This window comes from Phocoena phocoena, chromosome 11 (assembly GCF_963924675.1).
Source record: "Phocoena phocoena chromosome 11, mPhoPho1.1, whole genome shotgun sequence".
Taxonomy (NCBI): Eukaryota; Metazoa; Chordata; class Mammalia; order Artiodactyla; family Phocoenidae; genus Phocoena; species Phocoena phocoena.
In genome coordinates, this window is record NC_089229.1 from 88,103,251 (window position 1) to 88,129,445 (window position 26,195).

Consider the following 26,195-nt stretch of genomic DNA (forward strand, 5'->3'; position numbering starts at 1 on the left):
CTGCTTCCCACTAGCTATCTACCTTACGTTTGGTAGTGTATATATGTCCATGCCTCTCTCTTGCTTTATCACAGCTTACCCTTCCCCCTCCCCATATCCTCAAGTCCATTCTCTAGTAGGTCTGTGTCTTTATTCCTGTCTTACCCCTAGGTTCTTCATGACATTTTTTTTTCTTAAGCACATTTTTTTGCTCCAGGGTGACTAAATTCCTTGGGCATCTTTAAAGATATGAGCTCTAAACTTATAGAATCAAAATAGTTGTGGGACTTCATAGAGGAAATGATTCTTTAAGCATAAATAGAAAGATTATTCATATTTTGAATATTTAAAACTATGCTGTAAATTACCATAGTAAATGAGAGTGAATACGGGAAAGACTTTAGACAGGAAGAATTCATGGATACTTTTAACAGCTTCAGTAACATCCAGATCCACAGAGGCTTATAGGAATTAAAAAGCAAGCTACACCTGGCTTGTATATATGAATAAGATTATTGGTAAAATGTTCCATGATCAGTAAGAACAGTCTTTGATAAACAAACAAAATTAAAACTGTAGAACTTAAAGTCAATAAAATTAAGTTTATAAAGAACTTTAAAGTAAAGTAAGCCTCTTTGAAAATAACAGAATTCTACCTTGCCATTTAATGGACAAATATGCAAAATATGAAGGAAAAAAATCCAACAAATAAAGTTGTTAAATCCTGAGGCTTCCTGAGGCTTGGCTTCTTTATTTTTCATATCTAAAGATATTGTTAAAAAGTATCTACCCAAGGGATATATTTTAAACATTTATAATTTTAAACATTACTGGGCAGATATCTTTATACAACCCAAGAATATTCTTTCAGCAGAATGAATTTTGAGTCATTTTTTTTTCCTTTGTTCTATTCCCTCCTCATCTGGAGAAAGTTATTTTTGTTTTGTTTTGTTTTTTGGTATAACAATAGCAGGGAACAGTATTAGCAAGCTAAAAGTTAACTCAATAAGGTAAAGATTAGAAAATTATGACTGTGATTTTCTCTTTTACTTTTCAGAGTATATAACCTTGCCCTAAATGGTCTGAAGCATCCATCCTCTTGGGAAAAGTTTTGGCCTAGTTTCAGCCAGAATGCGAAAAGAAGGTCTAACACTAAGTTTGGAGGGCTCAGATGTTAATGTCCTCCACAGTATTTACAGAAAATTTTCCTATCCACAGTAGAATCAACAGGAGTGAGGAGGGAGGATGTGGCGTATTGTAAGGGGAATGTGACAAAAGAAAAAGCTACAACTTTCTGGCAATTTGAGATTGTGGGAAGCAGAAGATAAAGAGGGACAGAGTGAGTATGGTAGATAGAGGTATCCCAATTTCCCCCTCTTCTGCCTATAGGAAGACCCATGGGGAGGAGTGTTAGATAAGCGAGCATAGCCTAATGATGAGGGCAGAGGGGACTCCATTCTGTACCTCAAGCCTCAGATCCTGGAAGAAAGTCACCTATTGAACTGCTCTTGTACCAACTTGTGGAGTGACCTTAAACTTAGGGCCATGTGACATACAGGCAAAAGGAACTCCTGTGTTTAGCTTTATTGGGTCTTCTTTGGTTTCTGTACAGAAGAGATGGAGCCTAGGCACAGCTAAAGATATCTGTGTGAGGGTGTTTTCATAAAGGGGGTCACATGGTGGGGACAAAGGGCCTCTGTAATAAGGGCATCTGATTGAACCATCTGAGTTGAGGTCAGCTGGATGTCCCATATGGGTCTATGGTGCCTGCCAGAGCCCAAGTCACCCAGGGAGTGTCAGTAAGCCCTGGTGAAGCTGGGAGAGCACCAATCACAAGCTACATAAGATATAACAAATAACCACCAGCTTAAAAATGCCTTTGATTTGGATATCTAAGTAACTAGTTGAAATAATCTGTTTCTTTTCTGATCCTTTGTATCCAGATATCCTCTGAGAAAGAGAAGGTGTGTCGGGAAGCTATCTGAGTGACTGAGCATTTTATCCGAAGAAGGGAGACTGCATAATTCTAAAAGGACTATTTAAATTATTGACTTGACTAATTTTTTGTAATTGATGGAAAGTTGTTTTCTTCTCATTAGTTACAGGGTAGGAGCTCCTGATGAAAAGTGTGATATATTAAGTGCATTTTTCTTCACATTTAAGTTGTGTAATGAGTTATATTTATGGTCTTACTATATTTATACGTCTTGGCCATATTTCACTCTGAAAATCTGAATGACCTAAGCTGATTCCTACAAAAATGAAGGGACTCATTTCTCTCCTTTGATGGAGTCTGGATCAACAGTCACCCTGGCCTTAACCCTGAGGCATACAGGGAAGAGTGAAGTCAGAACTCTTGATTCAAGTATGTGTATGAAATGATGTATCAAGCAATAGGGCATAGAGAGAATGAACTTCTAGCTGTCCAACTGAGGTTGATATAATACATACTTTAAGGCAATTTGGGGAAAAGGATGTTTGGCACCATTCTTTGGGTTCTCTGTGTGTTGGATATTAGCTAATTTATATTAGCTAAGGGACTATACCTAAACATCTTTTTCGATATTGTAAGCATGATGGGGACTAAATTTCCATAGACTTCTGTGAATAGAAAACACGAGGATAATGAAGATGATTAGTGGAATTAAGATGTTAAAAGGATGCATCTAAGAGTGTTGATGGTCTCAACAGGAAAGAGGATGAAAATGGAAACTATTAATACCCAAGTTGGTGGGGTTCATCAGTAGTTTTTTTTTTTATTGGAGTATAATTGCTTTACAATGTTGCCTTAGTTTCTGCTGTACAATGAAGTGAATCAGCTATATGTATACCTATATCCCCTCCCTCTTGGACCTCCCTCCCACCACCCTGCCCCCCCATCCCACCCATCTAGGTCATCACAGGGCACCGAGCTGAGCTTCCTGTGCTTACAATGCTGTGAAAAGGTTTATTAAGTCAGTTAAAATTAAGCAAACAAACAAAAACATGGAAAAGGAAAACATGCCAGAAACAGTTTCATATAGTGGAAAGCACACCAGACGTTATATCAGGACATCTGTACCCTGTCTTCATTAACTAGCCTTAATTACCTTAAGTTCTTTGAGCTTCTTGCACAAAATCAGTGGTTTTCAAGAGTTTTATATTTGTTTTCATATGGCTTTGTGGTTGGGGGAGTAGACTTTAGAAAGGTATTGAGGAGATGGCAAATAGATTTGACTCCAGAATTTCAAATGCCACCCTGCCCTCGCCATCTAGCATGTATATAGACTGTTCGTTGATCTTATACGTGGAGATTTTGAATAAGATGTCATTAGAAAAGGACCATGCTGATAAATATAGCATTTCTATTCTTAAGGATCCTTTTAATTTCAATATTGTACCAATTCCTATGCCTAGAAAAACCAAACCAAAATCTGTGTCACCAGGCGAACAGATGGGTTGGTTTACCCTCTCTGGGTCTGGGTTTCCTCAGACAATAAAAAAGTGGTTTGAATACATTAATTATTGTCATTTTTAGCTATAGGATTCTATACATCCATGGTTGGCATTCTGGAACCAGCACTTCCAGAAGATCTCATACTGTAAAACTCTTTGGGACTCTGACTCTCATAGGTCTAACAGGTTTCATGCCCAAGAGCAGAGCCCAGGTAAGGCTGAGACAGGCAGTGAGGTTTTCACAGTGCATTCATGGAGCAGGGCATGGCACATAAGGGCAGGAAGGGAGGCAGCTTGATGTAGTAACACGTGTGGAGAGGAGAGAAGTCAGCCCTTCATTCTGGTTCTTGTTCTATTCCTAAGTAGCCCAGTGACCTCTAGCCAGCCCCTTTAACCTTCCTTCATCATAAAGATCTTCACATATAAATGAGATATTTGAATTAGTTGAGCTCTGAGGGTCTTTCTTGTACAGGATGGAAGAATGATAAGGAATTTTTATCCACAACTTGCTTCTATTATTTGATTTTAAGGATATACCTGAAATGATCATTTATAGTGGGATCAGGGTTGGCTACTCAGACAACAGTCTAAGGAATAAAATTTTATTAAGATTTATTTAGGCCGCTTTTGAAATTCTGCAAAAGATTCTGATTTTCCTGGGCTTTAACGCATCTCAGGAGCTCTGAAAATACCGATGCTTGGGCCCCTCCACAGACCAGTTAAATTAGAATCTTTGGGAACACATGGGTTTATTTTTAAATCTCCCCAGGAGATTCTATTGTTCAATAAAGGTTGAGAATCTCTGCACTGAAGGAGTTTACCACAATTTAGAAATGCTAAGTAACCACCATACTATTTGTTTTGAATTTAAGTAGGGAAGGTAGGTCATAGAAATTATTGAGGTGAGAATAACACTTTCTTACTGCAGTGTGGAGGCATTGTGAATATAGATATGGTATAAGTCCTGTCTGCAAAGGATTATAAAACTTTCGTGGGCAAAATTTTATCTTTTTTTTTTTTTTTTTTTTTGCGGTACGTGGGCCTCTCACTGTTGTGGCCTCTGCCATTGCAGAGCACAGGCTCTGGACGCGCAGGCTCAGCGGCCATGGCTCACGGGCCCAGCCGCTCCGCGGCATGTGGGATCTTCCCGGACTGGGGCACAAACCCGCGTCCCCTGCATCAGCAGGCGGACTCTCAACCATGGCGCCACCAGGGAAGCCCATTACCTTAGTTTTTGAAACATATTTTTTAATAGGGTTGAAGGTGAATTTGTGTGCTTGAAAATGTTTATTTTTATTTGTACACACTCTCGATGCAGTTACAACCAATACATCTGAGTTTAATCTTCATTGGTTCTTCTGAAACCCAACTTCTCAAAACCACAAAGAGATAAGAAACCTTTAATTTTGCATATTTTCAGGTTGTGTGTATCTTGGAAAAAATAGAGACATAAATGCTCATTACAGCTCCACATGGCTGGGTATGAGAAATTCAAGTTGTAATAAATGATAGATTCAATACCAAATGTTTATGGGCAGGGGTCACTCCGTGAAAGAAAATGAAATTAAGTGACTTATTTGCTGTGATCTGGAAATATCTCCATCAAATAATTTGGGTCAGAATCTCTGTAACTCAAAGCAATGAGCACAGTGGGAGCTATTACATCTCCCCAAACGGCCCACATGATGGATTTCTGATGTCTTAAAAGATCTGGATTTCTTTAAGTTGGTTAGCCCAGGAGAGAGGCAGATTTTCTTATTTTCATAAGAAATAGTCTTTTGGAAATACATTTACAAATCCTTATTGAAGCTTTCTTTGAAGTAAGCTGTGTTTCTGTGATGTCTCATCATCCACAATTTTGCCACTTTCTCTTAGGAAAACCATTTAGTATCAGTCCCAGATGGCATTTCTTAAAGATGCCCATTGTCCATGATCACTCGCATATAAAATGTTTACCAGAGGTTAAGTGACAGATGACAAAACAACATGGAGGCAGTGTTTTACTATCACAACCATGTAGAAAAAAGCTTTCAAGAGTAGCTTGAAAGATAAAAATATTCTAAACTTTTTATATGTTTAACATTTTTTGATTACCTGTTATGTGAAAAGTAGTATGTTGGATGATGAGCAGGCATAAAATGGATTAAATTCTTTTTCAGTGAATAACTGGAAATGTATTCTACAAACATGCTAGATCTTACAAATACTGCAGTTGAAACTTTAAAGAAACTCACTCATGAGATGGAAGGGCACCTGCATAGCTGCTCCTAGTGAGAAAGTAATGAAAGTTTTTAGCCCACAAATCAGATTTTTGAAATATCTGCTAACAGCAGTTGGTATTCCTTTTAGGGCTGAACTGTTTCTTATAGACTTTTGAAATTTTATTTCATTCTAAATCTCCTACAGAGATTGATATTTTTCCAATTCAATTTAATAAACAAACCTGTACTGATTGCCTATTTATAAGAGGTACCATGTTAGATGATAGAAATTACAAAGAAAATACATTCCCTGTCCTCATACATGTGGAAATTGGCTATAACATGAAAACTAATAAAAGAGCAACACACACACAGCATGTCATAATTAACCTAATAAAAAATGATTTTAAAAATGTATCACAGTTGCTTTGATGATAATTTATTTATATTGACTGTAAATGTGGGAACTAAAAGCTGATGAATTTTCCTAACATTTTTAAATTACCAAATCTTCCTAAAAGAGCAGGGGCAGAAACATCCTTTATAATAATATTAAAATAACAATATAGGTTCTATTTCTTCGAAAGTCATGTATTTTGCAATTTGATTCTAAAGCAAGTCTTGCCATGGAAAAGTCACTAAGCTGTTTTATTTAAAATATTTTTTCCTTAATAACACTGAAAAATCATGTAACTGACTTTATCAAATATTCTAAGCATTAATAATTCCAAATCCTTATGGTTAAATCAACAGTTAATTTTTCAATGGCAATTAGTTCTGATAGAATATCAGAACTCTTATTTGGCTTTCTTTTCTGAAAAAAATCCTCTTAAAGTTGACATATATTTCTTCTTGGCAATAAAAGGTCAGTAAACTAATTACATTGAATAATTTTACTTCAGCCAGAATTTCATGACTTATATTGTTTCTAAATGACAGTACTGATCTAAATCATTTTGAATTAGTAATTCCAGAGAAACTGGCTGGTCACATAAGGAAAAGAAATTGAGATTGGTCATGCCAATACCTTTTCATGACCCAGGTGACAAGCTGAGCATGAGGCCTGTTTCTAAAGCCACATCTACATTTTGCTTTACAGTCCCACTTTCAATAGTCATGATTTATATTGAGCTACCTCAATTTTAGAATAAAATGTCTCCTTGATTTTCTCATTATGCCAAATACAGCTCACTATCCAGTTCCAAGGAAGTTTTTATTGAGATGGAAGTTTTATTAATCACAAATGATATACTTACTGTTTTGGAAACAGTGGAAGACAAGTCCAGGCCAATAAATCTGCATTGTTCGTTGCACAGGTAATCCCAAACAGTTTTATAGTGAGCATGGATTCCCTTGGAAGTGACTTTATTTCAAGAGGAAAATTGATTCTTAAAATAAAAGAAAGAAGTAGGTTATCTACCCATTTGCAACCATGTTTTCATAAATATTTCCTTGCAATATAATGTTATGTGACAAAAATATTTTAACTATTTGAATCGAGGCATCCTCTTAAATTTTGTGTTGTATCTTGTAAAAGTAGAAATATAGCAGAAGTACATAGAGTAATGAGATTGATTACTCTATGGGGATTGCTATAATTTTGATATATAAGTTTATTTTTAAAAATTACAATAACTTGAGCAATTACAATTACAATTACATAATAAAAGAAGGGTTAACATTGTCTTAGGGAATGGGGGGACGGCAGGAAATAACTCATAATGGGTCTTAAAGAGTAAGTTGGTTACAATCAGATGGAGATTTGGAAAAGAATATTCCAAGAAAAGAAAAGTGCATAGACAAGGGCATATATGCATGTAGCTGAGGAGTGGTGAGCAGCTCATTGTGGCTAGAACACAGAATGTAGTCAAGGTGATCTGGAAAGTTATGGAGGATGCAATTAGAAAAACAGGTGGTTGCCAGGATGTTTAAGAACTCTGTATGCTAGGCAAAGGGATCTGAGATTTTTCCTAATGGCAAAAGGAAATGTTTAAATGAGAGAGCTAAAAGCATAGAGAGTTGTTTATAGTTTTAAATGTGAACTATTCTGGGTGATAATGAGATTCCAGGAATTTGGGGGCTGATTGCTGAGATGTAACAGACAATACAATTCCTGGATACGTCAAGGTGAATCAAACTCAGACCCTGGATGGATTGTAGATATGGACAAAAAAAGTGGCTAAGGATAAACACAAGACTGTTAATAGTGGAAAAAAACTTGAATTTGGGCATTGAATCCACCAATATATATGAGACTGCCTAGAAGGTTATAAATGATACTGTAAGATTGGGAGGGGTACACCTGGGTGGTAGAAGTATCTAAGAAGAAAGGGCTTTTGAAAGAAAGTTGAGAGTGTGATCTGAGGTCCCTAATCATGGACAGGAAGAAGGATACAAGAGCCTCAAGAGAAGTATGGGGCTTAGGAGAGATCTATTTATGAGACAAGAAGACATTTTTCAAAAAGTTGAGATGGGGGGAATATGTTCACTAGAAGATGAGAATGCTATGAAGAAATGGGAAAATTGGAACAGACGTTAGCATGTAGGGGAAGATTAATGGGAACTGATTCACCAAGGAATGGGAAGAAGTCAAAGGAAAGTGACTGGAAGAGCAAATGGGCAGTTTGTATTGGATGATATCTCATGCCGTTAGGTGTGAGGAGTATGAACAGAATCCACTGGCCTTGTAATTCCCAGTTGAACTTTGAAGTCAACTTGTTTTAGCAGTGGGTGATTATTAGAGGACTGATTGTGACCAAAGTCTATTATCCAGTTGGAAAGTGCTTACTGAGGTTGGTCCAGGTGAGGCCTCAGGTAGTATCGAGTGTCTTCTCACACAAGAAGTTGGTTGTCTAATCTGGATATGGGGAGCAGTCCTTACTCAGTGTGTAAAATAAGAGTTTGGTGACCTCCTTTTGTGTGTGGCTAGGCAGCATTCAGCCTTAGGAATGAGGAGGAGTTAATTCAGCCCAGTGATCATAACTGATTTTGAGGAAGTACACATCTCTCCCCTCAACATGCTGTTCTCTGAGATGGAGAGGTCCAGACCCAGGTGGCAGTAAGACATCTAACAAAAGGAAAGACAGAAGGGCTATTTTAGAGTTTGAATGGATAACTAATATTTGACTAACAGCATATTAGTGGAATAGGACAATGAAGAATTAAAGATGAATTCCAGGCTTCCAGATTATGTTGTAGTGGATTACTTTTAACAGATAGAAAACACAGAGGAGGAGCATGGGGTAGGGGATATATGTGTGGTTTAGGGCATGATGTCATTGAGTTAATAACTCAGAGATGTCAATATGTAAGCTATGAGTGGAGAAGATGAATCAGAGGCTTGGATTTGCATATATGTGCATTCAAATATTGGCCCCAGGACTAAACATATGTTCTTCTTTGAGTGATGACTTTAACCTTTCTAAGCCTTGTTTTTCTTATCCATAAATGGAACGAATATTACATAACACAGTATGTGGCAAATGGCAGGTTGTATATCAGCCTTATATTCAGTATTCTATCAACAATGTAAAAACTTATACTAGCCATTGTAGACAGATAAAATATACTTCTAGTTACAAGTAAGGAAGGGAAATAACGACTAGAGTAAAAAAAATTATTTTACAAGATTAGTGAAATTTAGACTATTGAAAATTAAGTTATTACACATTTAGACATCTAAAGCTAAAAGTCTCTTTTCTTTCATATTCCTTCATGGTCATAATATTCATTCAGTGTAATGTGAACATATTTCTCAGCTTAAAAGAAGCTCTGAAACTCAACATAAAATGTTGATGATTCTGTGGAATGCACAGTAATTTCTTGAATATTCTCTCTTTTACCTGTAATTGACTTGCTATTCAGTTTTCATATTGCTGTGGTAGGATGGAAGCTATAATTTTACTTTATTTCTCACATAATCTGGAAAGTTCTTTTTTCCATTGAGTCTGGCTTCTTCATGTATAACTTCACTTATTAGTGAGCTTTTCATATCAAGAATGACAAAAAATTCGATAAGTTACAGTGGATAGTTACTTCCAATCTCCATTCTGTCATTTTTATTAATAAAGATAAATTCTTCTAGGGTAAGAATATATGCTTTACAAATAGTTATTTATTCATTTCTTGAATAGATATGGATTTTTGAAGCCAGAATAATCTCAGAGTCACTGAGAAATCTTTTTTTATTAACTTCTACATGGCTGTTGAAAAATCAAAGGAATGAACTTTTACACAAAACAAGGAAGAAAAATACTTTAAGAGACAATTCAATAAGTGAAGTCAGATTGCTTCTTTATATCCAAGCTGTTGGCACAGACCTCAAGTTTTAACCATATGTTTGCCTTACTCTGCTGTTTAAAAATGAGTAAGCACTAAAATTTTTCTTAAACATTCTTTTCTTCTATATGAGACAGCTTTTCTAAAATCAGAATAAGTTTTTGATAGTGAAAATGGAAGATTTAAAGTCACATTGTATAGAACTCCCTTATTAACACTAATATAAAATAACAGACCATTGTAAGGACTTTGACTTTTATCTGAGTGAAAAAGGGAGCCATTGTAGGATTATAAAACAGAAGAATGATGTGGCCTGACTTACATTGTAAAAGAGGTTACTTTAACTGCTGTGTGAGAAGGATTCTAAAGGTGCAAGAGAAGTAGGGTGACTATTTCAAGGCTACTGTAGGAATACAGGGTAGATATGATGGTGGCCTAGACCAATGAAAGTGATGAGAAGTAATGTTCTGGAAATATTTTGAGGAGAGAGACAGTAGGATTCCTGGACATCGTGTTCTGAGAGAAGGAAATTTAGGCTAAGGATCTGACCTGAACAACCGATACTGGCAATGATCATCCAGAGTGGCCACCCATGGGTGGAACAAGTTTGGAGTGTAAGATCAAGAGTTTAGTTTTAGACATGTTGAGTGAGTACGTGTGAAGTTTGTGACTGATGCCTGTGTGGGTGAAATAAATTTGGAAGTTGTTGGCATATAGATGGCATTTAAAGCTATGTGACTATAAGAGAAAACTAAGGAGTAAAGATAGATACAACAGAAGAGGCTTTAGGGTTAAGACTATGATCAGTCTGGGAGAAGAAAAGAATATGGAAAAGGAATGCCCAGCAAGGGAGGAGAAAAGCTTAAAGAATGTGGGAGCCAGCTCCTACCAGATCATGTAAGATGAAGACTGAGAAACAAATATCAGATTTAGCTTTGCAGGTCATGAGTGACTCTAATGGTCAATTTCAGTGGAGCAGAGATGATGAAAGCCTGACTGGAGAATGCATGAGAGTAGAGGAAAAAAAATGGAAGAACGTGAATACAGACAACTCCTCGGAAGGGTTTTGCTGCAAAGTAGAGGGAAAAAATGTCATGGCTGCTGTTGAAAAAAAGAAGTAGAGTTTTGTTTTTTTTTTAATTTCAGATGTGAGAACTATTTGTAGAATATAAATACTCAGCCCAAGATCTTACATGTTGTAAGAAACAGTATGAAAATCACAGTAAAAACATCAGCTTTGGAGTCAGAGTGGGTCTGAGCACTAGTTCTGTCACTTGCTGGTTGTGGGACCTGGGGCAAGTTAATTAAGCTTCATAAACATTAATATTCTGATCTGTAAAATGGAGAGGACAGTATCTGTTCTGGATTTTTGTTATTAAGTTTAGATGAGATAATATATTTGGGGGGTATACTCTGATGACTGGAATACAACAGCAGTCAAAATCTATGTAACATATTATTGTTAAATGAAGTTTCTGTCCTTAAGTTTACAGTCTAGTAATAAAATGTATGATCATCTGTAGAGTAATGGGTACATGTTAATAAAATATATAAAGAATGCTACAGGCCAAGCACCTAGAAAAATGGTAAATAAATATTTTTAATGGAAATAAAATGAAAAGAACTCTGGGTTAAAGTAACTAACTCTTGAGGGAATCAAAGAAACTCTCGAATGCTCAACATCATTAATCATTAGAGAAATGCAAATCAAAACTACAATGAGATATCATCTCACACCAGTCAGAATGGCCATCATCAAAAAATCTAGAAACAATAAATGCTGGAGAGGGTGTGGAGAAAAGGGAACACTCTTGCACTGCTGATGGGAATGTTAACTGGTACAGCCACTATGGAGAACAGTATGGAGGTTCCTTAAAAAACTATAAATAGAACTACCATATGACCTAGCAATCCCACTACTGGGCATATACCCTGAGAAAACCAAAATTCAAAAAGAGTCATGTACCAAAATGTTCATTGCAGCTCTATTTACAATAGCCTGGAGATGGAAACAACCTAAGTGCCCATCATCGGATGAATGAATAAAGGAGATGTGGCACATATACACAATGGAATATTACTCAGCCATAAAAAGAAACGAAATTGAGCTATTTGTAATGAGGTGGATAGACCTAGAGTCTGTCATACAGAGTGAAGTAAGTCAGAGAAAGACAAATACCGTATGCTAACACATATATATATGGAATTTAAGAAAAAAAAATGTCATGAAGAACCTAGGGGTAAGACAGGAATAAAGACACAGACCTACTGAAGAACTGGCTTGAGGATATGGGGAGGGGGAAGGGTAAGCTGTGACAAAGCGAGAGAGAGGCATGGACATATATACACTACCAAACGTAAGGTAGATAGCTAGTGGGAAGCAGCCGCATAGTACAGGGATATCAGCTCGGTGCTTTGTGACCACCTGGAGGGGTGGGATAGGGAGGGTGGGAGGGAGGGAGACACAAGAGGGAAGAGATATGGGAACATATGTATATGTATAACTGATTCACTTTGTTGTAAAGCAGAAACTAACACACCATTGTAAAGCAATTATACCCCAATAAAGATGTTAAAAAAAAAAAAAAGAAACTCTCACAGGAATGATAACAATCATGCACTCTCTTTTTTTAATTTATTTTTTAAATTTTTTACTTATATTTTATATATTTTTTAACATCTTTATTGGAGTATAATTGCTTTACAATGGTGTGTTAGTTTCTGCTTTATAACAAAGTGAATCAGCTATACATATACATATGTCCCCATATCTCCTCCCTCTTGGAGATCAGCTCAGTGCTTTGTGACCACCTAGAGGGGTGGGATAGGGAGGGTGGAAAAGAAACACTCATGCACTCTTGAAGGAAGAGAAGAAAAGTATACCAATGAAGTTATTCCAACAACACTAATGATTTTCCATTTATTTTGAGATTTTTTTCTTTGACTTTAGAATTAGTAGATTTTCCCCTTGAATTGTTTAAATAATAGCACATATCTGTCAGTAGAAAATGAATCTGACTTTTTGAAACAACCAGGAATGTTTTAATTAAGTCAGAAGAATAATTCTAGTAATTGAGCTGGTTAATGCATTTTTGAGGAATCACTTATTATACAAAATTCATTCACTTTCCAAGCTACACTTCCTGGACTCTTACTCTGTCTGGTGCTGCTTTATCTGCTAGGGATAAAATTTTAAAATTTGAAAATAAAAATCTTTGTATCCTTTAGCAGAAGCAAACAGAAATGTAAACAAACACATTCAGTAAGAGACCATAAGACAGTACTTTGAGGTTCAGACCAAACGAAAACAGAAAAAGTGGCCAATTTTTACAGAATGATACAGGAAAGGGTTTATAGAGAAGGTGGAGGAGTGTTCTGGAAGATAATTAGAAGTTCCCAAAGTAGGCAGTGAAGACACTGTTCTCCTGACAGACGGATGACCTCTAGCAGAGGCGTGATTTCTCAGTTCATAGGGTAAGTAGATCAGACGCAGAAGAGTGGCTGGCTGGGTGCATGGGCAGACAGTGGGGCTAACTCCAGAGATGAAAGTGCAGAGATAGGCAGGGACCAAACCACAGAGGGCCTTGTGTGCTATGCTAAATTACCTGTATTTTACCTTAGAGGAATTGGGGAGCCACTAAAGAATTTTATAAGCAGAAATGATTCTGTGCAATGGAAGGGGATTTTGTAATTGAAGGTCAGGTTTTCAAGAAGAGATAAAGGTTGTCACAGTCCTAGAAGGAGGAGGATTTGCTTTGGAGTACGTAAGAATTGAGGAACACATGTTATGCCTCAGGACTCAGTCTCCATCGATTGTGGTAACACTAAGAGTGGGATAGACGGTACTATTCTAACACCATCTTCAGAGTCCCAGAAGTTTTGGCTCATATATATCAATAGGACAGTACAATATGTGGAGTCAAATTATCTCCTAAGAAAGCCTGACCTTCTGAAATGGCTGATGGATAGTAGGCTGGGGAGTTTGCTTCTACTTGTGGTGGGAAGAAAATTGGCTCTCAGCGGATCAGTGGAGACCCCAGAGAAGGGACAGCAGAGCAGTGTCATGGGAATAGCAAGGAAAAGCAATGGTAACCATATAAAAACCATAGATGGAGCCTAGGGGGCCCCTGAGATTCTGAGTAAAGCAAAGGCTTGAGGTGGGAGGCAGAGAAGAAGAGGAAGGCATGGATAGTGTCAAGAAGGTACTCTTCCTTCTTCATTTAATAAATCTCTATAAAATTATGAAGTAGGAGTTGCTTACCCCAAATTAGGTGACAGTTTACACAATGCATAGATAATTACTGTTCAAAAACTTGATTGTTTAAAGAAATTTATAACTGGCTTTTGGGGAAAAATGGAGACTACATATGTTATTAGGTGATTTCTTTCTTCTTTGTTATATCTGGAATCTACCTCCCTCTAACCCCAAGTAGAGGGTATTCCTTTTATCCACAGTCTGTGAATGATTAATAATTCTCCCTTTCCCAATTTCCCTCTTTGAGCAGTTCAACACACGTAGATTGGACACTTATCTAGATTTTTAAATGGACCTTTAATCTGTTGAATTGAAATCAGTTATCTATTATACCTAGCATATTTATCACATCACTGAATCAAATCAACTGACAATATTTTTAAAAAAATCATACCCTTCACTTAGGAAAAGGGTGAAAAAACCCCTGATCTTTATTAGACAAATGATCCTGCCGGAATAAAGATTAAACTTACGTTTCATTCCAGTTGACCAAGAAAAAAAACAATTTTTTGACTGGAATATTTCTGCAGTTTCTCACTTGGCACAGTTTCTTTCCAGCATATGTAAGCCAACACGAAAAAGAAAATGCTTTATACCTAAAAAGAAACAACATTGATTCAATAAGCTGAACGCTATAAAGGAACCAGTTTTCTATATGGGTCAATTATTTTTATAGTTAAAAGTCAAATGAAATGATAAAGTGCTATTTGCTTGTATAGAGTGTACTTTAAAAATTACTAAGCATTTATGTTTGGTGACTTCAGCAAGATTGCAGAATAAGAAGCCCTAGACCCTCCTTCCCCCCTGGAGACACCAATTCAATTTCCTTTGCGAGAAATCCAGAAACATGTTAAAAGGCTCTTGCACCACAGGCAAGTGCAAAACCGGCCACATAAAAATCAGCAGGAAAATTCATGGCACTCATTTTGCAGAGCTCCTCCTCACAGCAGAGTGTTGTGGGATCAGGAGGAAACTCCCAGCTCCCAGATTCTCCCTTGGCTGGGAAAGAGAAGACTAGAACATATGCCTAACATTCAGACTTTTTAGGGGTCTATCCAAGGGACTGGTTTCTCTCTTGCTGAATCTAAGTGCAGAATAGGAATGGGCGCCAGTTTGGAGGACTCTGAGAACAAAGGCAATGGTTTGAACTAGCACAAACTCACTCACTACTTCCCCCCAGCTCAGTGCAAAATGAATAGGAGAAAACCCCCAACTCCCAGCTTCTCCCTTGGGAAAGATTTGGATTGTGATTCCAATGTTGCAGCTTTTTTGGGGGGTGCTGCCTGAGGGACTGGTTTCTGTCTCAGAATGCTGACAGGGTATGATATACTCTAAATGCCTGGGGACCATGGATTTAGGAGAAAAAAGAAGAGCTGGGAGGCTTGCTGCCACTCCAGAGGATATGTGGGGCAACAGACAGAGGTTGATGCAGCTTGATGGTCTTTGCATTGGCAGGAAGAGAGGGGAGCAGGGAAAGTGTAGTGTGCATCACAGAAGCCCAGGGAATATGCATCTACAGAAAATATTTGAAAGGCCCCCCAAATCTCTAGCTGGACTGATTGGTAACATTCTTCCCCTATATGAAACCACTCCATAAAGACTGGGAGAGGTAGCTGTTTTTTTTCAAATGCTCAAATCCCAATACAAAGTAAAACAAGGTATACGAAGAAAGGAAAACATGGCCCAAGCAAAGGAACAAAATAAATCTCCAGAAACTAATCTTAAAGAAATGGAAGTATATGAACTACCTGACAAAGAATTTTATATATAACACAATGAGAACATCAAGAAAGAGATATACATATTAAAAAGAACCACACAGAAATTTAGAGCTGAAGAATACAATAACTGAATTGAAAAAAAATCAGTAGAGAGGTTCAAGGGCAGACTTGATTAAGCAGAAGAAAAAAATCAGTGAGCTCAAAGATAGGTATTTGAAATTATTCAGTTAGGGAAACAAAAAGAAAAAAAATGAAGAAGAGTGAAGAAAGTCTAAGGGACTTATGGGACACACAGGACAAATATACACATTATATGAGTCCCAGGAGGAAACAAGTGAAAGAGGCAGAAAGCTGATATGAAGAAATAATGGCTGAAAACTTGTAAATTGTCAGTAAGGAAATGGACACTCAGTTTCAAGAAGCCCAACAGACCAAACTAGGATGAGCCCAAAGAAGACCACACTAAAACGCATTAAAATCAAACATCAAAAGTCAAAGACAGAGAGAGAATTTTCAAAGCAGCAAGAGAAAAGTGATCTGCCACATAAAAGAGATCTCATCAGTTTTTCAGCAGATTTCTCAGCAGAAACCTTAAAGGCCAGATGGAGTGGAAATGATATATTCAAAGTTCTGAAAGAAAAAAATATAATTATATCTGGCAAAGCAGTCCTTCAAAAATGAAGGAAAAATAAATACTTCCTCAGGTAAAAAGCTGAGGGAGTTCATCAGCACTAGACCTGACTTACATGAAATGCTAAAGGGAGTCCTTCAAGTTGAAATGAAAAGATGCTAGACAGCAACACGAAAGCATATGAAAGTATAAAAGCTTACTGGTAAAGAAAAATATACAGACAAATACAGAATACTGTAAGACTGTAATGGTGGTACATGAACAAGTTTTAACTCTGGACAGACTATAATGGACAAAGTATGGAAAAACTTTAATAATAAAAATATATAAAATATAAGAAGATGCCATTTGTGATATCAGTAACATAAAGTGTGGTGAGGGGAGAAGAAAAGAGTAGAGTTTTTGTATCTGATTAAAGTTCTTATCAGCTTAAAACAGTGTTTTAAATATAAGATGTTTTATGTGAGGCCCATCGTCACCACAAAGAAAACACCTACCTATAGAAGATAAACAAAAGAAAATAAGAAAGGAATTGAAGTATGCCGTTACAAAAACTCAAAAGAACACAAAGGGAAATGGCAAGAGAGGAAAAGAGGGACAAAAATGCTACAAGATAGAAAACAATGAAAAAATGAAAATAGAAAGTCCTTCCCTATCATTAATTACATTAAATATACATTAAATTCTATAATCAGAAGACATAGCATAACTGAATGAATTAGAAAACAAGATCCAACCATACGCTGTCTATAAGAGATGTACTTTAGATTTAAGGACATCCCTGAAAGTGAAAGGACAGAAAAAGATATTCTATGTAAATGGTAATCAAAAGAGAGCAGCAGTGGCCATACTTATATAAGACAAAATAGACTTTAAGTTAAAACTGTCACAACTGACAAGGACATTATATAATGATAAAGGGGTCAACTCATCAAGAGGATACAACAGTTGTAAATATACATGCACCCCAAATTGAAGCAAATATATTAAGCAAACATTGACAGAATGAAAAGGAGAAATAGACAACAACACAATAATAACAGAAGATCTCAATATTGGTTATAATGAATAGAACAAACAGACAGAAGCCCAATAAAGAAACAGAGGGTTTGAATAATACTATAGCCCAAATGAACCTAACAAATATTTATACAACAGTCCACCCAAGCTTAGGGCAATACACATTCTTCTCAAGTGCACATGGATCACAAAATAGGTCACAAAACAAGTCTTAACAAATGTGAGAAAATTGAAATCATGCCAAGTATATTTTCTGAATGAATAAAATAAAATAAAAGTAGAAATCAGTAGCAGAAATAAAATTGGAAAATTCTCAAATTAATGGGAATTAACACTTTTTAGTTTCTCTTTTTTATTTTATTGATATATAGTTGTACAATATTATGTTAGTTACAGGTGTAATATATAATGATCTGATATTTGCATACATTATGAAATGATGACCATGATAAGTTGAGTAACCATCTGTATGGGTAAAAAAGTTATTACAATGTTATTGATCATATTCCTCATGCTGTATATTACATCTCAGTGACTTACTTATTATATAATTGGAGGCTTATGCCACTTAACCCCCTCACCTATTTCACCCCCATCCCTACCTCTCCCTTCTGGCAACCACTTGTTCTCTGAGAGTCTGTTTTCATTTTGTTTTGTTTTGTTTTTTAGATTCCACATAAGTGAGATGAATAAGTAAATGAATACTTTTGAACAACTAATGGGTCAAACAGAAATCAAAAAGGAAATTAGAAAATATCTTGAGACATAAAAATGAACACATACCATACCAAAACTTAGGAGATATAGCAAAAGCAGTACTAAAAAAAGAAGTTTAAAGCAATAAATGCCTACATTAAAAGAAGAAACATCAAATCAAAACTACAATGAGGTATCACCTCACACCAATCAGAATGGCCATCACCAAAAAATCTACAAACAATAAGTGCTGGAGAGGGTGTGGAGAAAAGGGAATATTGTTGGGAATGTAAATTGGCACAGCCACTACGGAGAACAGTATGGAAGTTCCTTAAAAAATTAAAAATAGAGCTACCATATTATCCTGCAATCCCACTCCTGGGCATATATCCAGACAAAACCATAATTTGAAAAGATACCCCAATGTTCACTGCAGCACTATTTACAACAGCCAGGACATGGAAGCAACCTAAATGTCCATTGACAGATGAATGGATAAAGAAGATGTGGTACATATATACAGTGAATATTACTCAGCCATAAAAAAGAACGAAATAATGCCATTTGCGGCAACATGGATGGATTTAGAGATTATCATACTGAGTGAAGTAAGTCAGACAGAGAAAGACAAATATCATATGATATCGCTTATATGTGGAATCTAAAAAAATGGTACAAATGAACTTATTTACAAAACAGAAATAGAGTCACAGATGTAGAAAACAAACTTATGGTTAACAGGGGGGAAAGCTTGGTGGGGGAGGGATAAATTGGGAGATTGAGATTGGCATATACACACTACTATATATAAAATAGATAACTAATAAGGACCTAGTGTATAGCACAGGGAACTCTTGTCAATACTCTGTAATGACCTATATGGGAAAATAATCTAAAAAAGAGTGGATATACGTATATGTATAATTCATTCACTTTGCTGTAGAGCAGAAACTAACAAACCATTGTAAATCAACTATACTTCAATAAAAATTTTTTAAAAAAAGAAAATTTAAAAAAAAATTTAAAAAGAATTAAAAATTAAAAAAAAAGATCACAATAATCTAAATTTACACTCAAAGAACTAGAAAAAGAAGAACAAACTCAGCCCAAAGCTAAAAGAAAGAAAATAATAAAGATTATGTGAGATAAAAAAAACAGAGAATAGAAAAAATAAACAGAACTAAATTTCCCACCATATATAAATACTGAATACATGCTCTATGCATATAGCTTTATCTGTATTTATCTGGCTACATAGTTTTTCCATGTGAATTAAAATTAATAAGGATATAGTAATGATTTAAAAATTATGAGAACATTCATTAGAGTGGCAATTTGTTAGATTATACATCAGCCTCTTAAAATTCTTCATAAAATTAAGAAAAAGCATAAGACAATTTTCCCATGGGTTTTAAAGAAATGCATATGTGAGACAGAGAGATGATAGAGTTTTGGTTTTTTACATATGAAGGTAAAATTTCCTTTATAATTAACTCTATAAATATTCGTACAGTTGCTATTTGCAAAAATACACTCCAAGATAAAAATTATTTCTCTTTTTTCTAAAATTGTTTCTTTTAGCCTTTCTTTGAGATGCTAAATGCAGTGGGTACAATAAATCCATTAGAAAATTACTATTCTCTTATCAACTTTAATTGATTTATCAGTATTTTCTTATAGATTTAATCCATAAGGAATTTTTAAAAATTATTATAATATTACTCTAATTATGTTATTCAAGAAAATACTATATAACAGAGTCATCCTAAAATCTGGCGATGTTCTATGCATAAATGTGGTTAATTTCTATTGTAACTCAAATAACTCTTGGCTAATTCCCACTTTATCAATGTACTAATCTCACAAAATATTTACTGCTCACAACTTGATAGAGATCAAAGTGACTTTTTTTCTATTTTTAAATACTCCCCATCACCCTGTATGTGTGTGTGCTATCTTGCTCTGTGTTAATTGGCATTAGTCATTTAAACTCAAACATAAAAAATGAAAAATTTAGGGCAATCACTAAGTAGGATGAGCATTTTCTGTTTCCATAATGATACATGGACAACATGCAGTTATTTTTAATATGGAGAATGGGAGAAGACTTGAGGGAAAAGGAATGTGCACTGGAAATAAAGTTGTAAATGATTTTAAGAATATGGATAAATCCATGCTGATTAAATTTCAAAATAAAATATTTGCTCCTGCAAATAAGAACAAGGCAAATTATACTCAATTAGAAGCTACACAAAATTAATTAACCCTTTTGCAAAAAACTCATCATTACTTACCTGTGCACCCAGGTCTCTGGAATATTGTGGGCTGCATACACTGTGAAGCTAAGGTGGGAATGGAGCCCCAGATTTATGCAGGAAACACTATGCACAGGTGCATTTAGAGGCTGGAAATCTGCATAAAAGCTGCTGCAATAGATATCAATTAGGTGGTAGATGGAGGTAGATAGTTCAGTTGTCACTCTTTCTATCAAACCTAGGTGGGGAAAGGGATAGAAGTCAGGTCATCTGTGAAGGGCAATATTTATCATAAAATCATCTGTTACAGCTTTGAAAATTTTTATAACAAAATTTATTTTAAATGACCCTCTACCAGCTGAAGCCAATTAGCCATCTGTGCCTCTGTATGCAGCCTGGGTTAGCTGCTAGTAGTACAGATAGTTAATAAGCTTTCATATCTTTAGTTGCAGAAATTTGGGAAGCACAACCTTTAATCACAAGTCAGAGTTTTGGGTTATTAATTTGGCATTCTGATCAACTGTAATTTGCAATATTTTTGTTTTAGATTATTATTGTTTAGAATTAATTTTCAGACAAGGTACATGTTATCTACATGGCTTATAAGTACTTTAAACAAACTCCATCTAAAAAATTAATCATAATAAGTTTGATTATGCTATGATGTTTGCCATTAACTGAACACTAATCATATACATTGTGCTGCTATAAAAAGAGAATGGTATTAGTACATGGCTGGGATCTGAAATAAGTTTAATGTGAAAGATTTATGATATTTACTACATTTCTTCAAAATCAAAGCCTTACTTGAGTTTTACCATTAGTTATTTAAAGGGAGTCTATTGATTATTCCCAGAAGTGACTTGTCATGAAGGAAAAAAAAAATGAATAAAATTGTTTAAGTACAGAGGCCAGGAGTTTCCAAGCGTCTGCTAAATGAAGGCATGCCAATTTACTGTAGAGCACATGAAAAGTGTCCCTTAATCATCGAATTTAAGGTAAATTTTTCTGAGAATGGTGTTCTCTCTCCCAATAGAAGCTTTGCTGGAAAAACTCCTCTCTGAGGGGAAGGAAGCAGAAGAGGCTGATGAAATGGACCAGGCAGAACTGGTGGACTCTGATCCAAAGCAGGAAAGATGGCGCCATGACAATGGAGAAGGTTATGAGGATGACGAACGTCATCCTGGGGTAGGATTCACTGTCAGACTCTTAATGGGGCCAGTGAATAACACCCACTGCTGGTATTTTGTATGCAGTAGTGAATGAGTGAAGGCCGATAATCATAAAAATGCTCACGACTTGAAATGATTTTTAATATTCAACTGTAATGTTTTAGAAGTTAAATGAATAATCTCAAATATAAAAATTATGTTTTAAAATTATTTTTTTTAACCTAGAAGAGGAAAATCTTTGACACATATTTAAGTGACAAAGGGTCTTAGGTGAATGTATAAATTTGTGAAGTGTCATGAATGGAAGCTCTGGCGCCCTCTTGCTCCTGAGTCACCCGTGCCTGTCTTTGCTGACGAAGTCTCGAGGGTCGGGGGTCGCAAGGCTCCTGTGGTCATGACCAAGACCCCTTGATACATCAGGCCTCGTCCAATCCCCCCAAAAGGGCCTCCTTAAACCCCACAGGTGCGTCTTGTTAGATGAGAGTGACGCAGAAAACCCTGCCAAAGATACGACCTGAACGTTCCCTTTTCCATCCTGGACCAGAAATATGTACTGATATGCCGAATTTTAGATATTTCTACTTTTCCGACGCCTTGTCCTGGAGAAATGAAACGAAACGGCAGTACAGCCCATGAGGGGAAGTCAGAGGGGAGAAACCGTGTCATCGCCGGCTCCCACGCAGGTAGCTGGGCGCAGGGCTGAGGAGGAGAGCGGCCCCTCGAGGCGGCCCTCAGAGGGTCCGCCTTCGGTCCGGAGGCCTGAAGGCCGTGTCCCCGAGCGTCCGGACAGCTCCTCGGCCTTCGGGCGGGACCGCCGGGTGGGTGATGCGGCCGAGGCGGAGGGATGCGCGGGGCCCGCCTGTGGAGGGAACGGCCGCGCCCGCTCAAGGTGTAGCGGCTGAAGATGCTCGCCGTCCGCCCATGGATGCAGCCCCAGAAGTCGGCCGGCATCCGAGCTCAGTCTCGTGATTCCGCACAGCCTCCGTTTCCCGCGAGACCCGGGCGGGTCGGCTTCAACGGGCCGCCTTCCCCCCAGCAGGGCTGTGCAGAATTTCCAGACGCCTGGCAGGTGTTCGGTGATGCTGTTGGCGGTTTCTATAGCGCTGGTCACAGACGGACGGACGATTTTATTAAACTTCAACTCCGAGCTTGGTGAGTCCCAGGCCAGTTAGTACTTCCGGTTCACGACTCGGGGGGTCAAAGGGCGGTTCTTTCCAGGGAGGCGTTCGCTTGGTACTGGGAGTGTCTGATGAGGAAGATGTGCCGCGTGGCCTTGGCTTCGTAGTGGTCCAGCCTGAACACCAGTTCTTCTTCTCCAGATTGCAGGCTCTTCTTCCACAGGTTGAGCAAGGCTAGTGGTGCTCACCTCTCCCAGGTGGGGCCCTTGACGCCAGGCCCGGGGCGGGGCTCCACCACCCAGCCCCGCTACCAGCCCCGCGGGAGGCTGGGCCACGTGCAGCTCCGAGTCCCCCCGGGGCCACAGCCCAGGAGAGCGAGGTGGCCGAACCCTGGGAAGCTGAGGAGACGTTGAGAGAACAAGTAAGCACATCCTTAAAACTTATGTTCCTAAGTTCTGGTTTTTTTTAATTCACATAATGTGTTTATTCACTGTACCATATTTAAAGGTTTTCATATTTTAAGTTATAGAAACAGAAATGTCCATTAAGATTAGGAACGGAACAGGTCACAGATTTGGCGTAGTCATGTTCAGTGTCAAATCACACAGTACTGCTGTTTTTTCAAACACGTGCACTTTCTCGTAAGTAGTTTACAAGCATAAATTGCTTTTTGGTTCCTAGTTGGTTTGAAAAGAAAATAGCAGGAAGAGCTTTATGTTTCCTCCAACAGTCTGCAGTGTTCCAGTGCCCAGGCGTTTGGATACTCAGGAAAGAGGCCAGCTTCAGCATGGAGCTTCTTCCCACATCCTGTCCCTCAGTAGCTCTGCCCCTAATTAAACATGTTGTTGTTGTTCAACACAGTTATTATAAATTTGTACAAAATTCATGAGATGGCCAAATTTTCCTTATTTGCTGTATTTCTAAAATTGTGTCCTTTGTTGAAACAGCCTGAGGTGACAAGCAGAGTGAAAGAGCTGTAATTAAAATTCTCTGAGAAATCAGCAGTAGCAATTAATGAAACAGAAGAGTAAAGCAGCATAAAAATAGTCTTTAAAGAGGCCTCCTCAAACTCTGGAGGCCAACGAACAGGGATTCTCCTGAACAACAGGAGGCAGAGAATTATAAATTTATAGAAACATCTTGTTTCTCCAGTCCCCAGATTGTGCTGTTGGTACTCTGAAGCAGGAAGCACCAACTTCTCGTTAATAATTCCCAATCTTGTGCAAATGAATACACAAATCATAAACTTGAGTGAGAGATCTCATTAATTCAAGCTCCAGCACACATTTTGGAGAATCTTAATTATTTGGATAATTACTCAAACTCTACTCTTTACTTTTTGTGCTGAAATACAATTTTAGGTTATAATTTGCGTCTTTGAGGTAGTATAGGGATGTGTGCTTATGCATTATGCTTTACTCCCAGTACTCTGGGTGAAAAATGCATTTCAGATATCATCAGAAATGTATTAAGGACTCAAAGTACTGGGCTTGGTGGTGAAATATGGAGAAATAATACTTATCACACCTGATTTTGCAATGAGAAAAGAGTTATAGTTATCAGGAAATAAAGAAACAATGACAATATATAGGCAATTAAAATGCATTAATTAGAATCTGTTTTGGTTTTTTTTGGAAATGAAGTGGTAAGAGTACATGACTTTATTCTAGTGTACATTTGAAAGGAAAATGGTCTCTGTAGCGTTACTGTTTGTCACATCCTATGTCCAATGCTTCTTGTGTCCAATGAAGGCTGTACTTTCCTTGCAGACATGGTCTGCATTAAAATATGGGTTTTTTTTCATGTTCCAAAAAAAACTTTGTTCACACGAACAGGCAGCGTACCAGATTTGTTCACCACTGGTGTAGAGCACAGGTATGATCAAACCTGTCAGCTTCAAGGTATATTGAGGTTAATCAATAAGAATATTAAGTATAAGAATCATCAATAATAGTGGCTTATTGTTGGATCAACATTTTGTGTAAAGAGTGTTCTAGAATTTTATTTCAGAGTACCCGAATAGAAAGCAACTGCATGTATATGCTGGCAAATGTTCATTTCATTTTGCTGTCATTTCAGCAAACTCTTTCTTTCTGCTCCATAAACTGCTGTAAGGTGCTTCTACATAATAAAATATTAGAAAAAAATATATTTATCTTACAGAATGAGAATTCTGATTTATCAAAAGCTTATGAGAGCTGTGGATGGGAATTTTTAATCCATAGAATTAATTCCTTCTCTGTGATGACTTAGCATAGAATATAAGTCCCTGGGAACATTTCTGTGCAGTTTTGTGAGATCTCATATCCCATCCCCTGAGGAACATGGGATGAGGGGATTTTATTCCAGCATTCCTAATAGAAAGGAAGAAAGGGCCAGTTTCATATAGGCATACCTCCAGCTTGTTCACTTTGCACTTTCACTTGGACTCTGTGTTAGAAACATTGTTAGGGGGTGTCTATCTCTCCCCTTATTCTGTGGTGTTCTGGAGTTTTATGAATGCCTAGATTTTTGCATTAGCACAGATTTTTTTGTCCCATATCCTTTGCTGTCCCATTTTCCTCTGTGATGTGAAGTGGGGGAGTTCTTCCCATGTAATTGAATGTCTTCTTTTGAGTGGTGGGAATAGAGTTGAGGGGCTATCGCTCTGTACATAACTTTCTATTGAAAACCACTAAGGGTGTGGAGGGCAGATTGGGGTTATCATTTGTGCTTCACTGTCACCTTTGAATCCAGGGGTGTTAGTTGAACATCTGTGAGTCAGACCATTTCCTTAAAGATACTCATAAGTGTTCATAAGCCAAATACCATCTGCCTGTGCAAACAAGAACAACCCTGACCACACCCTGCACTTTACATACTATCCTATCTTTTATGCATATTAGGAAGACTGAGGATCAAAGAGTTTACTTCTTTACGATCAGAGTCAAAAAGTGGGCAGAGTGGGGATTCAAAACCAGTTCTGCCTGATTCCTCTACACCACACTGTCAAAGTCTGCTCTTTTCTACAGAGGCAAAGTCCTCCTGTGGCTTGCAGTTTTGTAGGCTCAGAGCTTCTGTGAATACTAATTATTCCAGAACCAATCCTCCTACCTGTTATGTTAAATTGGTCTTTCAAATAGAACTTGAATTTAAATTTGAAATTTGTGACTTTGAAGAAAGACATCTGCTGCATTTCTGACTTCTCTTACTTCAAGATATAATTAGCTAAATAAAATTTTATCATTTCTTGGAATTGTTGTAAGGATATTTTCAGTATTCCTTTAATTTTTATAGCTCTCTTGACTTGCCCTATTTTTAAAAAACCTGAGGCCAAAAGTTTAGGGAGTGTGGATTTTTATTCAATTGCAGAATAATCACTTCCATCAGTAAATAAAGTTTTAACAAAGCATTTTTTCCCTCAAAAGTATTCTTTTGGTGTGTGTTATAATATT

At 37.1% G+C, this 26,195-nt stretch overlaps 1 protein-coding gene across 2 annotated transcripts in view; it reads right to left on the reverse strand.

Moving 5' to 3' along the window:
• The window catches only part of PIK3C2G (phosphatidylinositol-4-phosphate 3-kinase catalytic subunit type 2 gamma), a 353,351-nt gene that overhangs the window by 271,829 nt on the left and 55,327 nt on the right, over positions 1 to 26,195 (reverse strand). The window contains exons 10-12 of one of the 2 annotated variants that reach the window (XM_065887109.1): positions 20,511 to 20,709; positions 14,622 to 14,744; positions 6,872 to 7,003 (exon numbers count right to left, since the gene is read on the reverse strand). In XM_065887109.1, the coding sequence (XP_065743181.1) occupies positions 6,872 to 7,003; positions 14,622 to 14,744; positions 20,511 to 20,709 (454 nt within the window). The remainder of the gene's footprint in view (positions 1 to 6,871; positions 7,004 to 14,621; positions 14,745 to 20,510; positions 20,710 to 26,195) is intronic. The other variant, XM_065887110.1, reaches the window with a different exon arrangement.